Source organism: Phaenicophaeus curvirostris, chromosome 11, assembly GCF_032191515.1.
Source record: "Phaenicophaeus curvirostris isolate KB17595 chromosome 11, BPBGC_Pcur_1.0, whole genome shotgun sequence".
In the NCBI taxonomy this organism is placed as follows: domain Eukaryota; kingdom Metazoa; phylum Chordata; class Aves; order Cuculiformes; family Cuculidae; genus Phaenicophaeus; species Phaenicophaeus curvirostris.
In genome coordinates, this window is record NC_091402.1 from 21322517 (window position 1) to 21343089 (window position 20573).

The window sequence follows — 20573 nt, forward strand, 5'->3', positions numbered from 1 at the left end:
CCTAACTTCTGCATCTTTCTAAAGGAAAAGCATGTTCTGAAACAACTACCACAAACCACAGATATCATTAGTTCTAGTAGTACAGTTCTAATAGATTATGTTTTTTAACCAAGACTGAAGTCCAACGTTCACTTCACTCATGTTTGTACTCAAGTTGTCATACTTTAACACAGAAATGTTCACTTGTGCAGCTGCACAACACTGCAGTTTAGGGAAACAGACACTGCACAGACCAAAACATCCTTCACTGAACACTAAAAACACCTGGAAAGTTCTGGTAGTTTGCTTAACTCTCCTCTCCCAAGCTGCAGAAGGTCATATGTGTGTTTGTTTCCTCAAACTTCTGTTATAAAATTTAACTAGCCTGCTTTTGCGATTGTTTAGCGCATAAGCAGCGAAGTGACAGGTTCAGCATTTTAACAGACAGAAAATAATACCTGATCAAGGAAAATTCTTGCCAGTGGTGCACAGTCAGTGGATTTGAGGAATCGTACAACATCAGCCACGCTCCATTCCAGAGGGTTACTGTCAAGCTGCAGCTTTTCAGCAACTTCCATCTTAATGTCCTAGACAAGCCGCCCAGCACAGAAAGAATCCCCAAAATATTACACGTGCAATGGACCAACGCTCACCCCTGCTCCCCCATACTCAAACACTCCCCACAAAGCTGCGCTGACAGCTCAAACTGTAGAAGTTTCTTGGTTAGCCGAGATGTGCAGAACAGCCTTGTGCTGAGGGTGGAGGCTGTAACATCGTTACAGCCAGTAAGCAGGGATCTAAAGTCAGTATTTGGCTGACACCACACCAGTGCTCAGATTGATCCAAGGGGAATGCTAACAGCTGGGAAATGGAAAGCTCACCATTCCCGCTACAGTTTTCTGTTTAGTCTTTAATACAGTCCTGTAAGATGACTGTAATAAAAATAATGATTTTTAATTATTCTGCAGTGTCTTCACAATGCCCTGAATGGGTTAATAGAGTATTTTATGAGGACACACATACAATGTTAAAACTCTCAAGATGTTTGTGCTTGCCCAACAGTGAGCAAGCCAGAACACAAATCCACATTCGAAGTTACCTTTGGCGAAGGAGGTTTATTTTCATCATCGGAGAAAGAAAAGGTCCTGAGCTTCCTCTTCCGCTTGTCTCGGTCCTGAGCCAGGGAATGAGACAATTCACTCTGTGTAGGAGAGGATGACAGCGATTTCTTTTCCGATACCTCCGATTCTTCAAGTAATTCATCTTGGTGCTCCGAGGTACTATCGTCAGTCATAGATTCTTCATCTACCTCATCCTGGTCATCCTCCTCTTCCCCACTGCCCTGAGGGGGTAGGAAAAACAAGAAGTCATGAAATAAAAAAAACCCGGGAAGTTCAGAGCAAAAAAAAAGTATAACTGCCACCCATCTGCCAGCTGTAACCCGAGGTTACAGGGAACTAACAGTTTGTTGTTTCAAATGAAGCTGCCCGAGGATCACATACCGTATCAAATAAAGTTGTTGGCAGTCTCCTACCTGGGGAGATCCAGCTGGAGTGTTATCCACTGAAGTAGAAGGACGCTTTTTCTTATGAACAAAAAAGTTTTTCCGCCTCTTCCGTCTTTTATTTGGTTTCTTCATGGCTACTTCCAGGTTACTGTGGCCACCTGGAGGCCTACCTATCCGCTTGTTTTTCCGCTTTCCATAATAGTGTGCTACCAGGAGAGAAGAAAGGAGCACCCTGTTGAAATGCCCCTTCTTTTTCACTAGTGAGATGTTTGTTCATCATCAGGACTGGAGCATCAGCAGAAGGACATTTCCCAAGAAAAATCCCAATTCTGTGAAACTTCTAAATGAGCATGACTGTATTTTCCTTTTCAATTTGATATAAGGAAGGAGAGTTACTAAGCAATCTTATCCACCCTATAAAGAGGGACTTCTGAGAAGCCACAAATGATCAGATTTTATAAAAAAAAAAATAATCATCAGCCATGGACTTGGTCTAATTCAAAGGCGCTTTTTGTGGTGTTAGATAGTTTTTAAACATGGCCTCGATGCACTCTGTTCTCATAGTGTTAAATGAGTTAAATTTAGTTTAAAAAAAACCAAACAAACCCTAAAAGCCAAGAAAAAGCCTTGAAGGCATTTTATTTTGTTCCACAAGAAAATGGTCAAAGCAATTACAATGCCACTTAAATTACAATTTAGTATCAGTTCTTGTCCAAGAAGTTGTCTTAAGAAGACAAAGCTTTATGCACACAACAGAGTTAAGCCATGGTTGTATCACTTAATACAGACTTAACTTTTTTTCTTCCCTACATGTTGGCACGTAGATATTTCATAAACCTGCACAAGTAGTCCTTGAGTTGCTCCTTGCATAAGCAATGCAATGTGTTTTGTACTCCTGGAGCCAAAGCCAGAAGAAATCCAAAATATAACACCCCAATCCCCACCTCGGTCTGAGATCAGCAGCTTACTCACTGTATTTTGTCTTTGTCAGGACAGAGCAGTTCTCTGAACACTTGTCCAGCACCATCTGAGGGCCGAAGAGGTTCGGACAACATTCCAGCTTGATGCATGTTTTCCTACAGAAATCTGCCACCCGATCTGCTGTCCTCACAACTTCCACAGTCGCACGGTAGCTCTTCCCTTTGTACCTGGCATTCAAAATACGGCCATAATTCAGGAATCCTCTCAATTACCAGGATTAAAATACTTCATTGAGAAGTATGCAAGAACATTGCTTTGAGATCGAGCCTGGGGAAAACTTGGGCAATGAGGAACTTCATGGACTGATAAGCCCATGAAAATGGTAGTCCTGTCTCTTATCTTCAAGCAAAGAAACAAAGCCAGCAAGAGAGAGATGCCCACAGTACCAAACAGCAACACTGCCTTGCCAGCAACTATAAAATACCACCTGAGATGACTACCCCAGAGTTCAGATAGTTCGCTTTCTTTGTTCACAGATAGTTCTATCCAATAAATGCATTACTGACACATTCAAAACTATGTATGAAAGTCTGTGCTATGACACATTGGGAAAACCTCATCTCTAGTACGCAAACACAGTGACCCAATTACAAGACCATCACTAGACTATAAAGGAATATCTGGATTTATCAAATATATAAAAATACAATCCCTGGTTTCTTCCTAGCCACAAAGTCAACTTGCACAGAAGCTCCAACCCATAATGCTCAACAGAAAAACTAGAGTTCTTTAGGGCAGGCTGTTATAGAAAGTCTTTTGTGCCAGGCTATTTCAGAGCTCTGCTATAACTTGAATTCAGAGAAATCTTCTTCCATTGAGAAATTTGTGTGGAAATGTCATGGAGGCCTGAGGAGCATCCTAAGCAGCATCTGCTTCTGCTTTAAAATACTAACAACTACCTTCACGTGAATTAAACTACCTTAAAATCCCACCTGCAGGTCTGCTAACATATATCTATGTTCTCCCAGTACCTCGCCATCCTTACTTCACCACTAGCTGCTTATGTGCCAGTAGCAGAGCACATTAAGGAGCATTAAAATCAGATGGACTTCACCAGACATTCCTGAAGAAGTTTACAAAGATTTGGAAGTTTAACCTATGAGCATCCAAATATGCTACAAGCAAGCCTCGCTTCTCCAAAACGTGAGAAGTTAAAGTGTAGACTACTGAGAACATTGCTATTAGGGCCAACTCAGTGGGGAACAGGACAAGAATTTACTTGGCTTTTAGGGTCTCTCCATGCCCGTGCCACGCAGCCTCTTCATCCAACTGCAGTTCTCGCAGGACACGGCTCGGTTTGTAAGCTGCGTTGATCAATAAAGTGAGAACCTACAGCGAGGGAGGGAAGAGGAGAAAATACATTTAAGTTATTTGTACAATAAATCTGTTTTACAGTGCCAGGGTAGAATAAGAAATTACTTCTATTCATCCAAATTATCTAGCATCAAAGCACTCATTCACAGCAGCATTGCACATACCTCCTGATACTGCCAAAAATGAAAACCGAGAGCAGTAGACGCTCCGGGCCTTGCCAAACCTCAGCATCTGTCTGCAGAGTCACGAGCATACCTAGCAATTTCCAAGTCATTGCCCCTGAATTACACGTCACTACATTAAACCCCGAGGCTGAATACTACAAGTCTTGCATAACCTTGGATAACTCTGTGAGATTATCGGAGAGATTGTCTGACATATGAAGATGTGCCAAAAAATGCTGCAGGATTTTGCTGCCTGCCAACCTACTACTTACTCCAAAATCATATGGCAGAATTTTACACTCCCCTCTGTTCTGCTTTCATGAACCACGTTCAGGTCTGTACTATAATAAAATGAGGACTAGGACTCCTACACTGAGCAAGAGTCATAATTGAAATGAATACAACTAAGCACACTGGGTGAACTTTTAGCATCACTCGGCACTCATATATTAGCAGGATTTGTGCCCTCTTCATGCTTTCAGGCAGTGAAGTGGGTTAAACCTTCAGGGTTAAATGAAGTCGCTGCAGAATTTCACACTTGCTCTTTTGCAGCGCTTACATCAGAGCAGTGAAACTAGCAAGAAGGACAGGGGACTTTTCTGTACACAAAAATGGAACTTTTTTCAATAATCAGCTTGCCTCATCCACGAGACTCTTCTCTAACAGCATGTCTTCCAGAAAGTCTTTCTTAAGGTCTCTCCCAGTTACAGTAAGTGGTGGGGAAGGTGAAAATTTCAGAGATGTTGAGCCAATTTGTTCATTTAAAGTGATCATTTCATGACAGTTCAAGCGTGGACAAGGAGTAAAAACTTGGGAAGCTTTCAGACTCAATAACTACCATCTCAGGATGCCTCTGGAGATCTCAGAAAAATAATAATTGCATTAAAGCATCTGAAAACTTGCTCTGAAACACATTCTGGAGAAGAGGCTTTCCAGCACTGAAGAATGGTCTCTTCCTCCCCCTTCCCTCAGTTACATTAGAAAGCAAAATCACAATTTCATCTGATCTTTGCAAATCATATGGAACTTAGAAAGATATTGTTTTATTTTTCCAAGTGCTGAAACCAGTTTGTCATTTCTACTAAGAAAAATCTGTATTTCCTCTGTGCAAAGTAAAGGAATGTTGGGATTATCTGAAGCTAAATTCTGTTAATTAAAATAGCAGCATTTACTACAGCTATAAAAAAAGATACTAACTCCTTTGAGCTTGGTAATTACAGGTTACTCTGTTTTAACCTAAGAAAAAGCTTAGCAGTAGAAGGCTGACTAACTCAGATAAATGAGAGGTTTTTACTCTTTTCAGCCATTAGCAAAACAGTCCATGATTTGTGCAAAAAAACTCTTAACCCATTATTAGTTTAAATTAATTAGAGAGATGCTCCAGTGTTTATGATACACTGCTACAGGCAGGTGTGCTATGTACGACCACCTCACCTCTTTCAGGACAAGAACACAGTTCCCAGGTCCCACGGACTGAGGAAGCTCTGCGATTCTGCCTTTGTTAAGATAAGGCCCTGAGAAGCACCGATGATTGAAGTAGATCTTTGGGCAGCAGTACTTTCCGTTAATTACCACTGAGAAACGAGAAAGCAAAGATTGAAATCACAAGCAGTTGCAATGACAGCCTTAGTCATTCAATGCTGCCAAAATAGTTTTCCTAATTCACAGGGATGGTTGCAAATTGTCCAACTACAGGAAAAAGAGTTGGTTATTTATCAGAAAAGAAACATTTCTGCCTGGACAGTCTGATGCTTCATGTTATTCCACCAATGAGAAAAGGCAAAAAGACAACAATCCCAGCTTCTCGGCAGCAGAAGCACCTCCTGCACAGCAACTACGGATCAATCTTCCAGTCAAGTCATTATCTCCTCCCCAAATTTCTGCCGCCAGAGAAGCTGGTAAAGCTATTCTGCACTGTTTACCCTAAAGTGCAACACCATGCTGCTTAGCATTTCTAGACTCTTTCCTGTCAATGAGCAAACGAAAGATGCTGCAACTGAGGAAGTGACCTTTGATGAAGTGACATCAACTTTTCTAAAGCTATTTAACAGTTCAACGCTGCTCAAAATTAGTTATGTGTAATATGACTTGCAAGATACGTATGTATAAACACAAAATTGTTCTACCCTAGCAGTGTTGTAGTTTCTCTTAACCGAGCAACACTACCACTTAAAGATCTTAAGTTCACTAGTTCATAACTGGCAGATAAATAAATGAAGTCACACTTAAAATTACAACTCTATTAAAAGCCAATTAAAATGCTACGTGAGCATGAACCATTTCTATAAAGCTGCATTTGGTACAGCTTCAGATGTGCATTTCCCTGTACGGAAGACAGCAGAGAGGCATTTTGTTGCCAGACAGACAGATCTGTATGACTGTTCCACCAGCAGATGCACTTATTCATCATAGCCATTCTTGCAACAGTTTAGAAAATTATTAGATTTCACCATCTGGCACACAAAGCATTTTGCCATTTGAACCGCTTTTGTTTATCATGATGATGGAGTTATCATAAAAAATAGACAAAATTGCTTCCTCAAGCTAGACTCGAACTACTCAAAAATTGCTTCCTCAAGCTAGACTCGAACTACTCAAAAATTGCTTCCTCAAGCTAGACTCTAACAACTCAAGAGCGCAAATGCTGCGTGCCTGTTATGTTTCTCCAAACATTATTAAATGTAGTAGGCGACAACAAAAAAACCCTGAACATCTGCATAGGTCACTGTACACATCTGGCTCCACATATCCTCTGCTGAGACTGGGCAACATTCTAGGGTAAAAATCTCATTTCCAGGTTTAACACACATATCAACTGCAGGACAGAAATAATTGTATGGGTTTTGTCTGTTTATTTCATTTTTGAAGTTGAACAAATCATCACGGGATGAAATTCATCAAATCCTTTCCTCTTTTTCCATCTCCTAACGGAAAGGTGCTGAGCAGCTGAATAACAATGTGGCTGAGCTGTGACAGGATTTTGCCTTTGTTAGCCGCCCTCTCTGATCAATACCTGAGTCGGAAGAGTTCAGTTCCTGGTTCTTCAGGCCATCATGAACTGTCCTCGAAGACAAAATTCTGAAAGGAGAAGAAGGTGGTTGTGAAAAAGGACAGATGGCAAGGACAGGCACCTCTCGGTTACTAAAACCCACCCTTTTATTTTTTTCTCCAGGTCCAACATTATTAATCTGCTTTTTGTACCTCTAATTTCACAATAATAATGTGCAAGGACTGACAAATTCCGTTTGGAAAGGACTAGTGTACAGCAACAGCTAGCAAACCCCTTCTTTGCTTGAAGCACAGAGGCTACCATACTGATAAACACAAAGCCACCAACCACAGCTTACATCTTCTCCCACCTTTTAACTTCAAGGCACGTTTCATAGCACTTGAAAAGGATCGATTTTAAACAAAATAGAACCACAGCAAGTCGAGTACTCGGGTAAGAATCTCAATTACAAAATACTGGACAACAGTCTGCTGTGTCTTAGGAGCAATGAAAACATTGGCAGGGCTACTGGCAGATCGGGTGTTTGTGAAGAGTCAACACAAGCAGCTGTCAGGCCGTCTACTGAGCGCGGCTCAGCGGGCTCGCGTGAAGGACTTCTCTGTGCATGACAGTTCATAGACAAATCATAGATAGTGGAATAATTTTACTTTTTGGCGAGTCTGGGCCAAATTAATCTGAGAAGGTACCATCAGAAGTTCATCTACTAAATGACAGCACTCACACTAAAGCTGAATTTTCTGACCACCTGTGCAGGACCAGCTACATGTAAAGGCAGCCACGTTCTCTAAGCACGTTTGCATCACAGAAACTGTAGTATTTGATAAGGGAATACAACTGACAGATAATCCAGTAATTCTCTATCATTATCATTTTCCCATCATTAAAAAAAATTCAAGCACAAGCATATAAACATAGTCTTAAGATCAAGCTACTTTTTCTTAAATGCACTCCCGCCCTCACAGATAAAACAATCTTTTAAAAAAGAAAGATCAACAGCTTCAACCCCAGAACGTCAATGACTTGACCTATTCAATGGTTCAACTGCACTGCACTAGCATCGTTAAAACCAAATTCAACATTTTCTATCTCCTACTACAGCAGTGCGAGAGGTCTTTTTCATCAACAGGAATGACCAGCATTAAGATAACTGGATTTGGAACCCCTCAGCCTACCGTACAACACTTCTGCAGAGCTGTATCCCCCTAAGACAACACGGTTAACCAAATCGAAAAAGAAAAAACAAAACCAAACCACCACAACAAAAAAAAAAAAAAGCAAAATCCTGTTACTTACTGTTTCTCTGGCTGAACTACAGCAATTTTTTTCTGCTTGTTTACTGAAATGAAGAAGAAGAAAACAAACAGTAAGCTGTGGAAGGCAAAGAAATGAAATGTCTAGTAAAATATATACTGTAAACCTTCAACTTTCACAAAAAATGCATTAAATCAGGCATGCATACCCCCAGTCTTCTAGGAAATCTCACCTTTTATGTATACTTTCTTGCATCACAGCCCCCAAACTACCTGTAATACCAGTCAAAAAGCATCTTTTCTCTAGTTAAGAGGAGGAATCTCGCTTCCTCCTCTGTCCTTGGCAATGCAGACATGTCTCAGATTTACTTTTGCTTTGCCTTGCAGTAAATTAACAGCTCATTCCAATCTTACAATCTTATTATCTTCATAAACATTCAGGAAGTTCTTCAGTTTTTCCAACTCCCATTAAACTTTAATAACCAGAGCTCACTAACCAGTTGAGAGAAGAAACTAATGACTTACTACAGTTAAAATTTGCTTTTCAACATTTTGTCCCTAAGGGATCGTTACCACCTGGCCCATATAGAAAGCCAGTCCCTTTTATTTCGACTCAAAACGTACACACACTGAACATCCTTTTGTCATGTATTCATTTTACTTGCAAAAGTACAAGTGTAAAACTAGCATCGGGATCAGACACATGGCAAGAACAGCTCAGTCAGAAGTGTGTGCGTGGGGGCGTGTGCATACGCATGGATATGGTTTATTTATCGCGACTAATGGACTGTTTCCACATGCTCGTACAGCATGCAGGGGTTTCAAGCCCCCACTGCCTGTTTTGGAGTTGTCATACGGATTCCAACTGGACCTAACAGCCAGAGAACAGTTGCATAAGGTGTAGATTCTCTGTATGTGGTGAATGTCTCCAAATTCAGTGATTCCAGCAATAATTCTGCAGTATCCTGCTCTTGAAGCTCTTGCCATCTCTATCAGCCCAGCCTAACCACTGCAAACAGAAGGGAACTCATACCTATTGCTTTCCGAGGAGGTCTCAGCTGATATCCATTCGTCTCACACCAACCCACTGGAAATATATTCATTGATTCCACACTCACTATACATTCAGGGACGGGTTTCTTGGAGCCTGTACAGTTTAGAGAAGGAAAAATTGAAACAACTCATAAAAATAAAAACCCCTCATCTGGTTTATGACCTTGGTATATGTTTGCTGGTAAAGCTGCTTTTACTTATGGTGTATCTGGAACACAGTATCAAATGTTTATTCATCCCCTTTTATTGACCAGAATCTTCCCTGACCTAATTTACTTCCTCCTGAAGGCTGGAGATGGGAATTCTCCATCCACAGATTAGCAGAGATGTGCAGTGCATAGTTAAGCGCACGCTGATGTACTTACAATCAAGAAACAAGATTATAATGGAGAACGGATGACATGGGCCTGTTCTATCTTAATGAAGAACCTCTCCAAAAGTTTTCTTCCTGGGTCTGGCCAAAGCTTGCTCAGAACACAGTGCACAAATTCCATTTTGCCTGGCTTAAACAAGCCCTGCCATCCACGGCTAATGGGAAAACAGGCAATGAACACGGGGCTTTGCTGTGTTTTCAAAGAGGAAACAGTGACTCGCTGTCCACACTCTGCATGCAGTGAGCTTGCTCCAGATACTCCTCAGGTTTGATGATGGTACTCCAGAAGAATCAATGCAACCGCTACTCTCCTCAGCCACACATCAGACTTACCCTCCAGCTGAAGCCAGAGGTAGGAATCTTTCAACTTGGTGACTGTAGCAATGCAAACTTCTTCAGGATCAACTGGGTTCACAGCCTCAAGTTTCATATTCTCTTTAAATCCATGGTCAGAATTTAACTGGAAAAAAGACAGAATACTTCAGTAAAGTACCATCTGTATACGATAGAATCACAGGATGGTTTGGGTGGCAGGGCAGGGACACCTCCCACTGGATCAGGGCTCAAAGCCCCATCCAACCTGGCCTTGAACCCCTCCAGGGATGGGGCAGCCACCCCTACTCTGGGCAACGTGGGCCAGGGCCTCCCCACCCTCACAGTAAAACATTTTTGCCTAGGATCTCATCTCCATCTCCCCTCTTTCAGCTTAAAACCATTCCCCCTCACTCTGTCCCTGCACTCTCTGATAAAAAGCCCCCTCCCCAGCTTTCTGAACAGACAACACGTAAAAGTCTCAGTGTCTGAATAACACAGAAAGACACTCACATAGTCAGAGACAATTTCATGTCATTAGCACACCGAATACAAGTAAGATATACTGCAAACTACAAACAATTTAAGTTTAAAAAGGCTCTCTAGGCAAACCTAGAAAAGAACATGTTTTTACTCAAAACCAAGGATGCTGAGACTCACTGAAAGGACTGAAAGGAGTGCATTTTAAGCAACCAGGAATTCTCTGCTGCCTGCTACCCAAGGGACAAGTCTGACAAATAGTCTGACCAGGCTCTCAATTCTATTATGTTAGCTTGGAAATCCACTTTACAGATGCAAATGACATTCCTGCCTCATCCAAATGAGTTCTTGGAGACAGCAAAGAAGCTTTCTTTTCATTTTACATTTTTTGGATAAGTAGAATTTTATTTTATTCATCAATTTTGTCTGCACTTATAAAAGAATTCCTAAACCATAAGAACAGATATTTATTCAGCTCTGAAACTCCTGAATTAAAGATAAGAAGTAACAGCCAGACAGAGGACTCTTTCTCTCCGAGCCGCTCTGCAACGTAATTACAGGATCAATACATTATGAATGCTGGAACCAGCCTACAGTGATCAACTCTTCTCAGAAAAGTGATAATAAATTCAATGACCTGCTCTAAGACACCACAACTTACAAGACAGAACAAGGGCAACAAGAACTCATAGCCAGCAACAGCCTCTTCAAAAAATGGTAATTATTCATTTTAATTTCTTCCCTTAAGCACTGCAGTAGCCCAAGTGTTGTAAATGGAATTGGAAAGCAGGTGTTAATAATATCCTTTTCTGCTTGACAAGGTATCATGCTTGGGGAGACAGCAACACTGCCACCGAATCAACATAAGCCCAAAATCTAGCAAGTACATCAGGCACTGATTAATGTAGAATGATTATGTGGAGCTAATTTAAGGTGACTTGGTATCGATTAATGCAATGGAATGAATTTTTCAAGCCGAAAGGAAGGAAGAATGAAAGAGCACACTAAGTAAATAGAAAGGTCTATTAAAAGGCCTCGTTTCCACAGTCACAGGAGTGCCCAGGACTGATGCTGTTTTATGACTATTCCATGGACACTTACACATCTCAGTTTCACAAAACAATCATTTATTTTCAACTGGCTTTATCACACACGAGAAATTTGGTCCACCACTTCCTTACCTAAGAAACCGGCATCTATCAACTTCAGCTCACACTCTCTTAACTCCGCTGTTTCCTCAGTTATGGCAGGAAAGGCGCTAAGGTACTCAAAGGCACCCAGAGGAGGCTACAAAGCTGGTGAAGGGGCTGGAAGGGGTGTCCTGTGAGGAACGGCTAAGCACTACGGGTTTGTCTAGTTTGGAGACAAGGAGGCTAAGGGGCGTCCTCATTACTCTACAGCTTCCGGGGCTGGGAAGCGGAGAGGGCGGTGCTGATGCTTTCTCCCTGGGATCCAGAAGCAGAACGTGTGGGAATGGCCCACAGCTGCATCAGGGGAGGTTCAGACTTGACATGAGGAAGCATTTCTTTAGTCAGAAGGTGGTCAAACACTGGAACAGGTTTCCTAGAGAGGTGGATGATGCCCAAGCTTTTCAGCGTTTAAGAGGCATGTGGACAAAGCCCTTACTGATAAGCTTTAACTTCTGGGCAGCCCTGAAGTGGTCAGGCAGTTGGGCTAGATGACCACTGCAGGTCCCTTCCAACTGATCTGCTCTATTCCATTCTACTTGGAAGGCTAATTTAAGTCAAAAACACACGAAAGGTTCTTCTCCCCAGAATCAAGAGTGTCATTCACATGTCACAGAAGAGATTTTTCTTCTAGAGAACCTTACCAAAGGGAAGCAGCTCTGGGGAGCTGCCTCAGCACCGCACTGTTTGAGGTAGTCTGCCCAGTCGAAGTCCTGCCCAGGATAACCTAGGAGAAGGAAGAGCAAAGGCATTAGTTTAACAGCACAAGACTCATTTCAAACTGACATGAAGTACAGATGACTGAAATCTGCTTGGGTCACTACAGTTTCCCAGCTGGTAAGGCCTTTACTGAGCTGAGGTCAGCTCGCAGCTGAATTCTCACACAGTTGAGGTTGCCTCTATGTTTTCCCTACAGAGGAGCTCTGGGCACTGCCCCACCTCGATTCCCATTTCTGACTTGAAATGGCATCAAACTAAAAGGGACTTCACAGAGAGCAACTTGAGGTGTGAATAAAGCACCTCTGCTAAGCAGGCAAGGGCACCAGTCGAAACACAGGGAAGCGTTTGCACCCTCATCGCATGGTATAGATGAAACGCAGGAAAAGTTTCTGCAAGATGAATCCATTGATGTCACGTCAGCTCTGAAACTTATTTTATTTTTAAACAGAGCACTCGATATGTGCACAATACCAACATATTACTCTATGAAACACATTAAATGCCAAGTCGTTTATGAGAGCGGTTAGATGTCCTAAGAGGCTCATCAAATTTGCTAACAGCTATCAATCTATATGTTTGAAGGGAAAAGTCTTAACATTGGGAGACAAAGCATCTTTCCAAGAAAAAGACAAGTAAAAGTCTTCTTGGAGGAAATACTTTGCTTCCAAGGGACCTAATAAAAACAAATAACTGAAGGGAACGTTGGCTAACAATGTAAGCAAAAATCCAGTGCAAGAACTATGTACAGGCTTCTGCTATCACGTTAATCAATGCTGCAATCAACATTGCCTTCAGCCCGGGAACACACACACTCAATTCATTCAAGTGTTCAGGTTTTTATGTGTGACCAGCATCCCTGGCCAGTGTCATCTTCTCGAATCCAGGCACATACCCAGGAAACTTCTGTTTTACTAACTCAAAGCTCCTGTTTCTCAGAATGTGATCGTTCTTGTTCTTTGCTTGTGCTACTGCACTGAATTCTTTGCAGAAGCATTATCCTAAACACGGCGCTCTTCGGATTCAGAATCTACTTCCTTCGAAGAGGAGCAGCTATGATGAGCTTGCGCAAACGTACCTGGTGGGGGGCTGAGATGCAAGCCGTTCTTCAGACTCCACTGCACGGGGAAAATCCCAGCGCTGTTCACATGACAAACGTAACACCGGCTGGTTGTACGCTCTGGTCTCAAGTCATCGATTTCTATCATGAAATATTTTTCATTGTATACCTGTAGTTAGCAGAGAGAGAATCAGGTGGTCTAGTAAGTAGCAGATTCTGATCTACTGCTCCCTTGTCCCCTATTTTGATAACTTTACTTAACACCAACACTGCACAAAGGAAACCATTTACCTTGAGATATTGTCAGCATTAAAAAAAAGGAAATTAAAAGAGAATCCATGGGATTCATAAACCAGCAGATTTCTGCACATTATCTGGGAGCTTAACAAAAATAAATAGTAACAATAAAAGTGACATAGTAATGACACGGCTATTGCAAAACAAGACCCTAAAATTTATCTGGGGTATCCAGATTACAAGGGATTAAATCAAATTCTAAAAATATGGGGTGAAACAATTTTAATTATTTGATCTTTTGAACTTATATCTTTATGGAGCTCCTGCCCTCCGTTCAAATCCCACGGCTTCACTATCAGCAGTTAAGATTCTTTTTCATGGCAACCTCCCCAAAGGGAGACGTGAAAAATATTTAATTTGAAGAATAGTTCAAGATTTTGAGATAACGAGTTAATGAGAATTTCCTGAGCACTTAAGAACAGAAGTAGTCACGGAACTGAGTTTTAGCAGGATAAGTTGAAGAAAGCTGGTACCTTGAGAACTGTAGCAGGGGAGATCACAAAGGGAGCCATTGGGTCCACAGCTTCTAACTTCATGCCTTCAGAGAACGAATGCATCCCGATTACAGGTTTATCCTGAAAAATGATGCGTCAGTGTGATTACCTGCCTTTCTCCATCAAGAAATATATGTACTTTATATAATGCAACTGAAGAGGATAATTTGAGTTTATATCAGTTCATTTGAAGTAATCAGCACATCAAAGTACCAACAGCCAAAAAGACCAACTATGCCCATCGACGCAGAGTTTTCTGAGTTTTAGGAAACCGAGTCCCCAGGTGAGAATGAGGGACTCTTCCCAGTATATCATCTAACGGCTCACATACTTGTGATGGCTGCATTGTTCAAGTTAAAAAATAACTGTACTACTATAGAATTCTTGTTAATATTCTTACATTATTTAAACTAGAGAAAGGAAAAAAAAATAAAATCAAGCCAAAATAAAACAAGGAAAGAATCTGAATAATGGTGACTGACTTCCCTGAACCACTTCTTAGGAATACAGCACTGAACTACACATGAGGCATTTACCTTAAAGAGATCTGTAGGAACTGATGACTCTTCTTCCTCCTCTTTCACTTTCTTCAGGATCTCTTGCCAATTTGCTTCGCTCTTCAAGGACCTAATGGCTTGAGTGAAAAGAAAGCAAAGGAAAACAGTGAATGAAGTCACCTTCCTCCTTTTCCTTCAGAACACAAAGCAATAAAGCCAGGAGTTTGATCTGTGCCCCTCCAACTGCTAAGTTACTATCTGTTCAGAACCTCTGCAGATCACAAGACAAATCCCTGCCTGGGTAATGCTAATTTGTTTTATACTTAAGGAAGAGGAAAGTTCAAGAAACGTTCCACAAATCTGTCCCAGCATCTGTAATTACAGAGCACACACCTCTCTGACAGAGGAGCAGCTGCTCGTACCGCTGCCACCATGCAGAAAGGATCCCTGCATGTATCTCAAAGCAACTGCACAAGCTCATGCCGAGAGGAACTTCAAAACCAGATGACTTTTCCCTCCCTGGAATACAAACCTACCAAAAATAATGGTGGAGGCAACCCTTCCCTAGCTCCTGCCTGACAGGCAACACACCTTAGCAACTTGTGGATGAGTGGTTGAAAACTCTTGCAGGACTATTTACTGCTGTTGCACTTACATTTTATCACGTACAATATTTGCCAGACCCCACACTGATTATGTGACCACCAGACGCATGCGGAAGGCAATTTTAGAGCAATAAAGCAGTGTTCTCCAGCCTCTGATCACCACACAGAGGATACATGTTTTGAGGTACCTAAAGGTGGTTGCAGGCTATATCCGTGCTGAGCTGCCCATCCCACTTGATGAAGGAAAGGGTCCAAGTAGAACAGCCACTGGTCAAATTTGTCACAATCCTCCAGCCCTTCGTATCGCAACTTGAGTCTCCCACCAACATTTTCCACCACGTTGACTATCCAGGCTTCCAGGGAATCCCGAATGTTTTGCAGTTCTAGTCGGGAGCCTGGTGCAATGAGATCCAATGGATTTTTCCCTCTGTGAAGCTGCAAAAAGAACACAAATTATTCTGTACAACAGAACAAAACAAGTCCCATCCTTCTACTTATTGATACACATTCTTTCTGCACAAATGAAGTATGAATACAGAAGCAAAGCACAGTTCCCTTACTAACACAAGGCAAATGAAAAGGCGATGTTTAGAATCGCTGGTGCTTGCACTAGAGCTTCTTAATGCCTGCAGGTAGTTAAACATTTCACTTAAGTCCTCATCATCATTTTCAGAAGCATTATCACTTATATATTCAGGGCTTGAAGGAAACGTGATTAATCTCTTTCTAAAACTGAGTCATCTAGCATCTAAAACTGAGTCATCTAGCATCTAAAACTGAGTCATCTAGCACACAAAGATGACTACACACAAAAAATACAAGATAAAAATGTTAGTTGCAAAGAAGACATCAATGGCATTTAAAAAAAGAATTATTACTTTAGAATCAGACACTGATGTGAGGTTTAAGGATTGTTTAAAGTGCAGAGCAGGGGACAAAAATTTATTTCTTCACTAGCAAAGATGCAAGACTTAAGTGAAACAATAACCTGCCCATTAGTAATACAAAACAAAAGGTGAAAGGAGTCAACTGAGAAAGGGAACAACATGAAAGCAAAATAAATAACAGATTTCCTTAGAGCCACGGGAAGGAGGAACAGAATGGAAGGAAGACAGAAAACAAAGGGATTTTGAAAAAGGACCTTCTTTTGATAGGATTAATGAACAGCTCAAACCTGCAGTGAGAGATACGCTTCAGGACAACGCTACCAAAATTAAATACTGTAGACAGGAAAGACCAGAGAGTGGAACTTTAAGGTCAGCAGCATGCTGCAATTCTCCCTAAACTCAAGAAAGGAATTGAACTGAATCTGAATAGAGGCTCCCTTAATGACAAAGGGGAAAAACAAGACAAAACCCAAGTTGCAGGACACTGCAGCACTTACCCCCTCCAGCAGGTTAGCAGGAGCACTGCACGCTCCTTTTAGCACCCGCTGAAGGAATTCCTCCTGGTCAGGTATCTTGTCCTTGATACCTAAGTGAAAGTGAAGACAGCTTGTGATTCTTCCTTCCAGTTAAAGCTTATTCAGAATACAAGACATTATTCATGTGCTGCCTAATTCACAAGGATCTGCCATACACCCACCCCTAACACCTTAAAAGAAGAAACAAACCAGCACAGTCTTTAAAGGAAATGACAGAGCAGTAGAATTTGGTGGGTGATGATTAAACTAACCACAAGCCTCTGTAACACTAAGTCCAGTACTTGCTGCTTCTGCATCCAGAATCAATACCTTCAGGCACTTTGAGAATCTTCTTGTTCTGCTCGCACCAGCCAATGGGGTGTAAATCAGCCGTCATGATATCACACCAGAAATCAGCCTTGCGGTCTTCCCCGTAACCATCGTAGCGCAACAGGAGCAGCTGCCCGCAGGTAGTAATGATGGTGGCTACCCAGTAGGTGTTTTGGTCAGACTTGACAGCAACTTCCAACTTCATACCAGGGGCAAAACCATTCTGCAAACTGGTATCCACCTGAAGAGGAAGAAAATCACATTTAAGCACCTCCCAGAAACTTCATGGAACAACAAGGGGAAACAATTTAGACATCATGTTCATCAGCAAAAACCCTCAAGCCAACCACCATCCAGTCTCTTCAGAGAAAAAAACCTCATCATATTATGTGACCCAAATTAGAATGCACACAGAATCACCATTAATGAAACCCCTTGTTGTGTACAGGTGAGGATCTGACTGCACGATACTCACATACTGAAATGTGAACTTCAAATGAGAAGGCAAAACATTAAGTTTCTCATATCCCCAACTTCCCCATTCTCAAACATTCCCAAGAGCATGAGGACCCCGTTTTGCTCTCACTACAGTACGCTCCTCATCTATGCTCAATTCTATTGTTTCAGTCTTAACTAAAAATCTAACACATCGATCCTCTGCTCTCAGCTGAAGGAAACTGCTCTTTTCTTTCCTCGGCAGCCCCAAGCTCTATATCCTCTGTGAATTCACAGCAAGAAAGGCTTTTGGTGTGATGCAGACACAGCAGACATCTTCTGGGTTATTCATTACCAGTTCTGTGCTGACGGGTCAGTAACTGCCACAGCTATTGTAGCCTCATCTAAAAATGCTAAAAATAAAACTCAGAGACCTATATCAGAATGAAAAGCACGTCTCTGTTAACCGTTACATCCTTCAGGTTAGCACCCATCACTTAGGGAAACCCCACTTAAAAACCAAGTCAGTGGGAGCCAATACCTGAAGTGGTACTGTTGGGGTCGTCTCTTCAAGAAGTCAGTTGTCCTGCTGAAGAGACCCAAAGGCTACGGTTCCCAAGAGAAAAGCCATGAGCTCGACACAAAATCTGAGGAATTGGGAAATCTGTGCAGCTCTCTATAACCAAACTTTCAGCAAAGCCTCACAGTGGAGAGAGAGCTGCATTCAATGAACGCAACAGTGACAGGTGGAGCTTTCCCTGAAGTCAGGTGCCTTTTCCTAACACTGACATTTACGCTCCCAGGTGGATCCAGCACAGACCAAGAAGTTAGCACCCTTTCCCGGCAGCTGGGCAAGGCAACACCATTAGATGGTTTAAAGTGCAAACTGTTGGGTTTTTATGCTGGCTCCCTAGCAGACTGGGTAGCAGGAGATGCTGCAGAAGCAGAGACTATTTTCTTTGGAGCGGTGGGTCTGAGAGCAGCTGCCCCCTCCTGCACGTAAGGCAAGCTGAGGTGGCCACGAATGCTCAGCAGCAGCAGCTCCGATCCTCCTTCCCAGCCAGCACCAACCTGGCTCCGTGTCCCAGCACCACACGGAGCTGGGAATCCAACTCAGCTCCGGAGATGAGGAATGGACAAAAAATATTAAGAGCATGCAAGAACACACAGCAAACACATGTTCAGATGATGTTGAACACTAATGTATTTTTACTATATGTTTACACAAGTCGCAGAAAGGAATTAAAAAAGAGCATTCAACAGCCCTAGAGAAAATGCAGTCAAACTCAGGGTGGGGTGACACCCAGTGCAGCTCCAGGGTTTCACTAAGCTCTTTTTCTTGCTGGATTGTAGGCAAAACAGTCACTTTGATCTCAATATTGTTTAATTTTTAAAGTGAAAATAAATTAAACATTAGAACATGCTTCATTTGAGGAGGGAGCTTACATTTTCCAACGTGTCTTGCTTATAGTACAAGCAAAACTTCCATAATTAATATAAGCATACAAATATAAAAAAGTCCTCTCTCACAACAGCAAGTCCAGTTCTTTGCTAACCCAGGCTGTGTAATCATGGATTACATTTTCCTAATCAATCATGTGCTCCTCTGGGATGCAAGCTGGGTATTTCTCACCCACCATTCATGATGGGAGGCTCACTGCTCCAGTATTTTAAAAGAACAAAACAAAACCCATAAGCTTCCATCTAAAATGTATTTATATTAATTAATTCAGCTATTTGCATGTGCCCATTTGCTCTTTTGTCAGTGTTATTCTTCAGCCAAGTTTTTTCCACTGTTTTTTCAAATGTACAAGACAAGTTCCCCCTCAACTTTGCTGAGAGCAGATTATAAAAATACATCATTCTTCAAGTCAAGCAACCAGCAGACAGAGATTCCAGCTGGAATGCCATATTTTAATAGATTCTTTAATGTTCTGTACTTCTGCAGGTTACCTTGGAATTCAAAATGCTTCACAATCCTTCTGTGAACGTATCTCAGTCTGTTTTCCTGCTGACTGAAGTCTCCTGAACCGAAGGTGGTGATGCAGCACGGCGTGCTTTCCAAGCAACAGGTCACACACAAGACACAACCCTCACTGCCACCCTAAGAGACCCACAGCCGGTCTTGGAAACACTATTTAATTGTAACTTTAATAAAAACGTGGATGAGGATCCACACTGGCAACCTGGAAGATGTTCCAGTTGTTGGGATTGCTCCCAGAGGTTTGGAAAGCAGCTCCATACAGCTTCACCCTCGCTGAAGGCACAAGAAGGGAGACTTCCCATTCACATCACACCCAATGGGACAGGGCACTCCAGCATTTTACCCACAAACATTTGATTGAAGATATCCAAGGACAAAGACAAGGGATTATCAAGACTTCATCCTATCTATTAAGCCTCCGATCGACAATTATCCTAATCAGCCTTCTAACTATTACAGTCAAGTGTTTGGCAGAGCTGTTATTTTCTCCTTGGCCTCCTTGAGCGCCACCTTCTCTGAGGGCACATTCGAATTCTGCTGTTCCAGAACTAAACCACCAATTGTCTATAGCCAGCTCCTGCAGAGCAGCTGTCCAGCAGCAGCTACAAAAGGGAGAAAGAGACTGGCCATCTGGGCTCTATGAGAAAAAAAAAAAAAAAAAATTCAAGCTGATTTTCTTGTGCAGGAAAGACCTAGAACCTCTTAAATGTCAGCACTTGTGGACAGGATTGCCCTGTGCTACACACAGAGTGGATGAACAGAGACAATAACAAAAAGGCAAGATTCCTCATTTCTCATTAAGAAACAAGATTTTAATTAGTCTTCTAGATTTGAGAGCACCAGCTCATTCAAAGAAACCCTAAACTCTCACTGTATCAACCAAACAATGTAGGAGACTGTAAGTAAACACACACTCCCTTACTCACGTGTTTAAAAGATCCATGGGGGGCTGCAGTTGCTCCTGTGTCTTCTAGATATTCATCCCAATTGAATTCCATTTCTTCCACACTGGAACCGGCATCTGGAAGAAAAGCCGAACACCTTCTACTTAGCAACCTGTTGGCTTAATTTTCAGGCTGAGAACTACAGCAAAACTAAATGACTGAGTGCACAAGCGTGCAGGGAGTTTTCAGCTACACATC

General features: G+C 42.0%; 1 protein-coding gene across 1 annotated transcript in view; it reads right to left on the reverse strand.

The window, feature by feature from the left end:
• The window catches only part of SFMBT1 (Scm like with four mbt domains 1), a 31411-nt gene that overhangs the window by 6083 nt on the left and 4755 nt on the right, over nt 1-20573 (reverse strand). Inside the window, exons 2-19 of the mRNA XM_069865846.1 lie at nt 20358-20452; nt 17013-17253; nt 16665-16753; nt 15469-15715; nt 14715-14812; nt 14158-14259; nt 13406-13556; nt 12255-12337; nt 9965-10091; nt 9239-9352; nt 8249-8291; nt 6959-7023; nt 5380-5519; nt 3687-3796; nt 2459-2634; nt 1514-1692; nt 1079-1321; nt 438-566 (exon numbers count right to left, since the gene is read on the reverse strand). Coding sequence (XP_069721947.1) covers nt 438-566; nt 1079-1321; nt 1514-1692; nt 2459-2634; nt 3687-3796; nt 5380-5519; nt 6959-7023; nt 8249-8291; nt 9239-9352; nt 9965-10091; nt 12255-12337; nt 13406-13556; nt 14158-14259; nt 14715-14812; nt 15469-15715; nt 16665-16753; nt 17013-17253; nt 20358-20452 — 2432 coding nt within the window. The remainder of the gene's footprint in view (nt 1-437; nt 567-1078; nt 1322-1513; nt 1693-2458; nt 2635-3686; nt 3797-5379; nt 5520-6958; nt 7024-8248; nt 8292-9238; nt 9353-9964; nt 10092-12254; nt 12338-13405; nt 13557-14157; nt 14260-14714; nt 14813-15468; nt 15716-16664; nt 16754-17012; nt 17254-20357; nt 20453-20573) is intronic.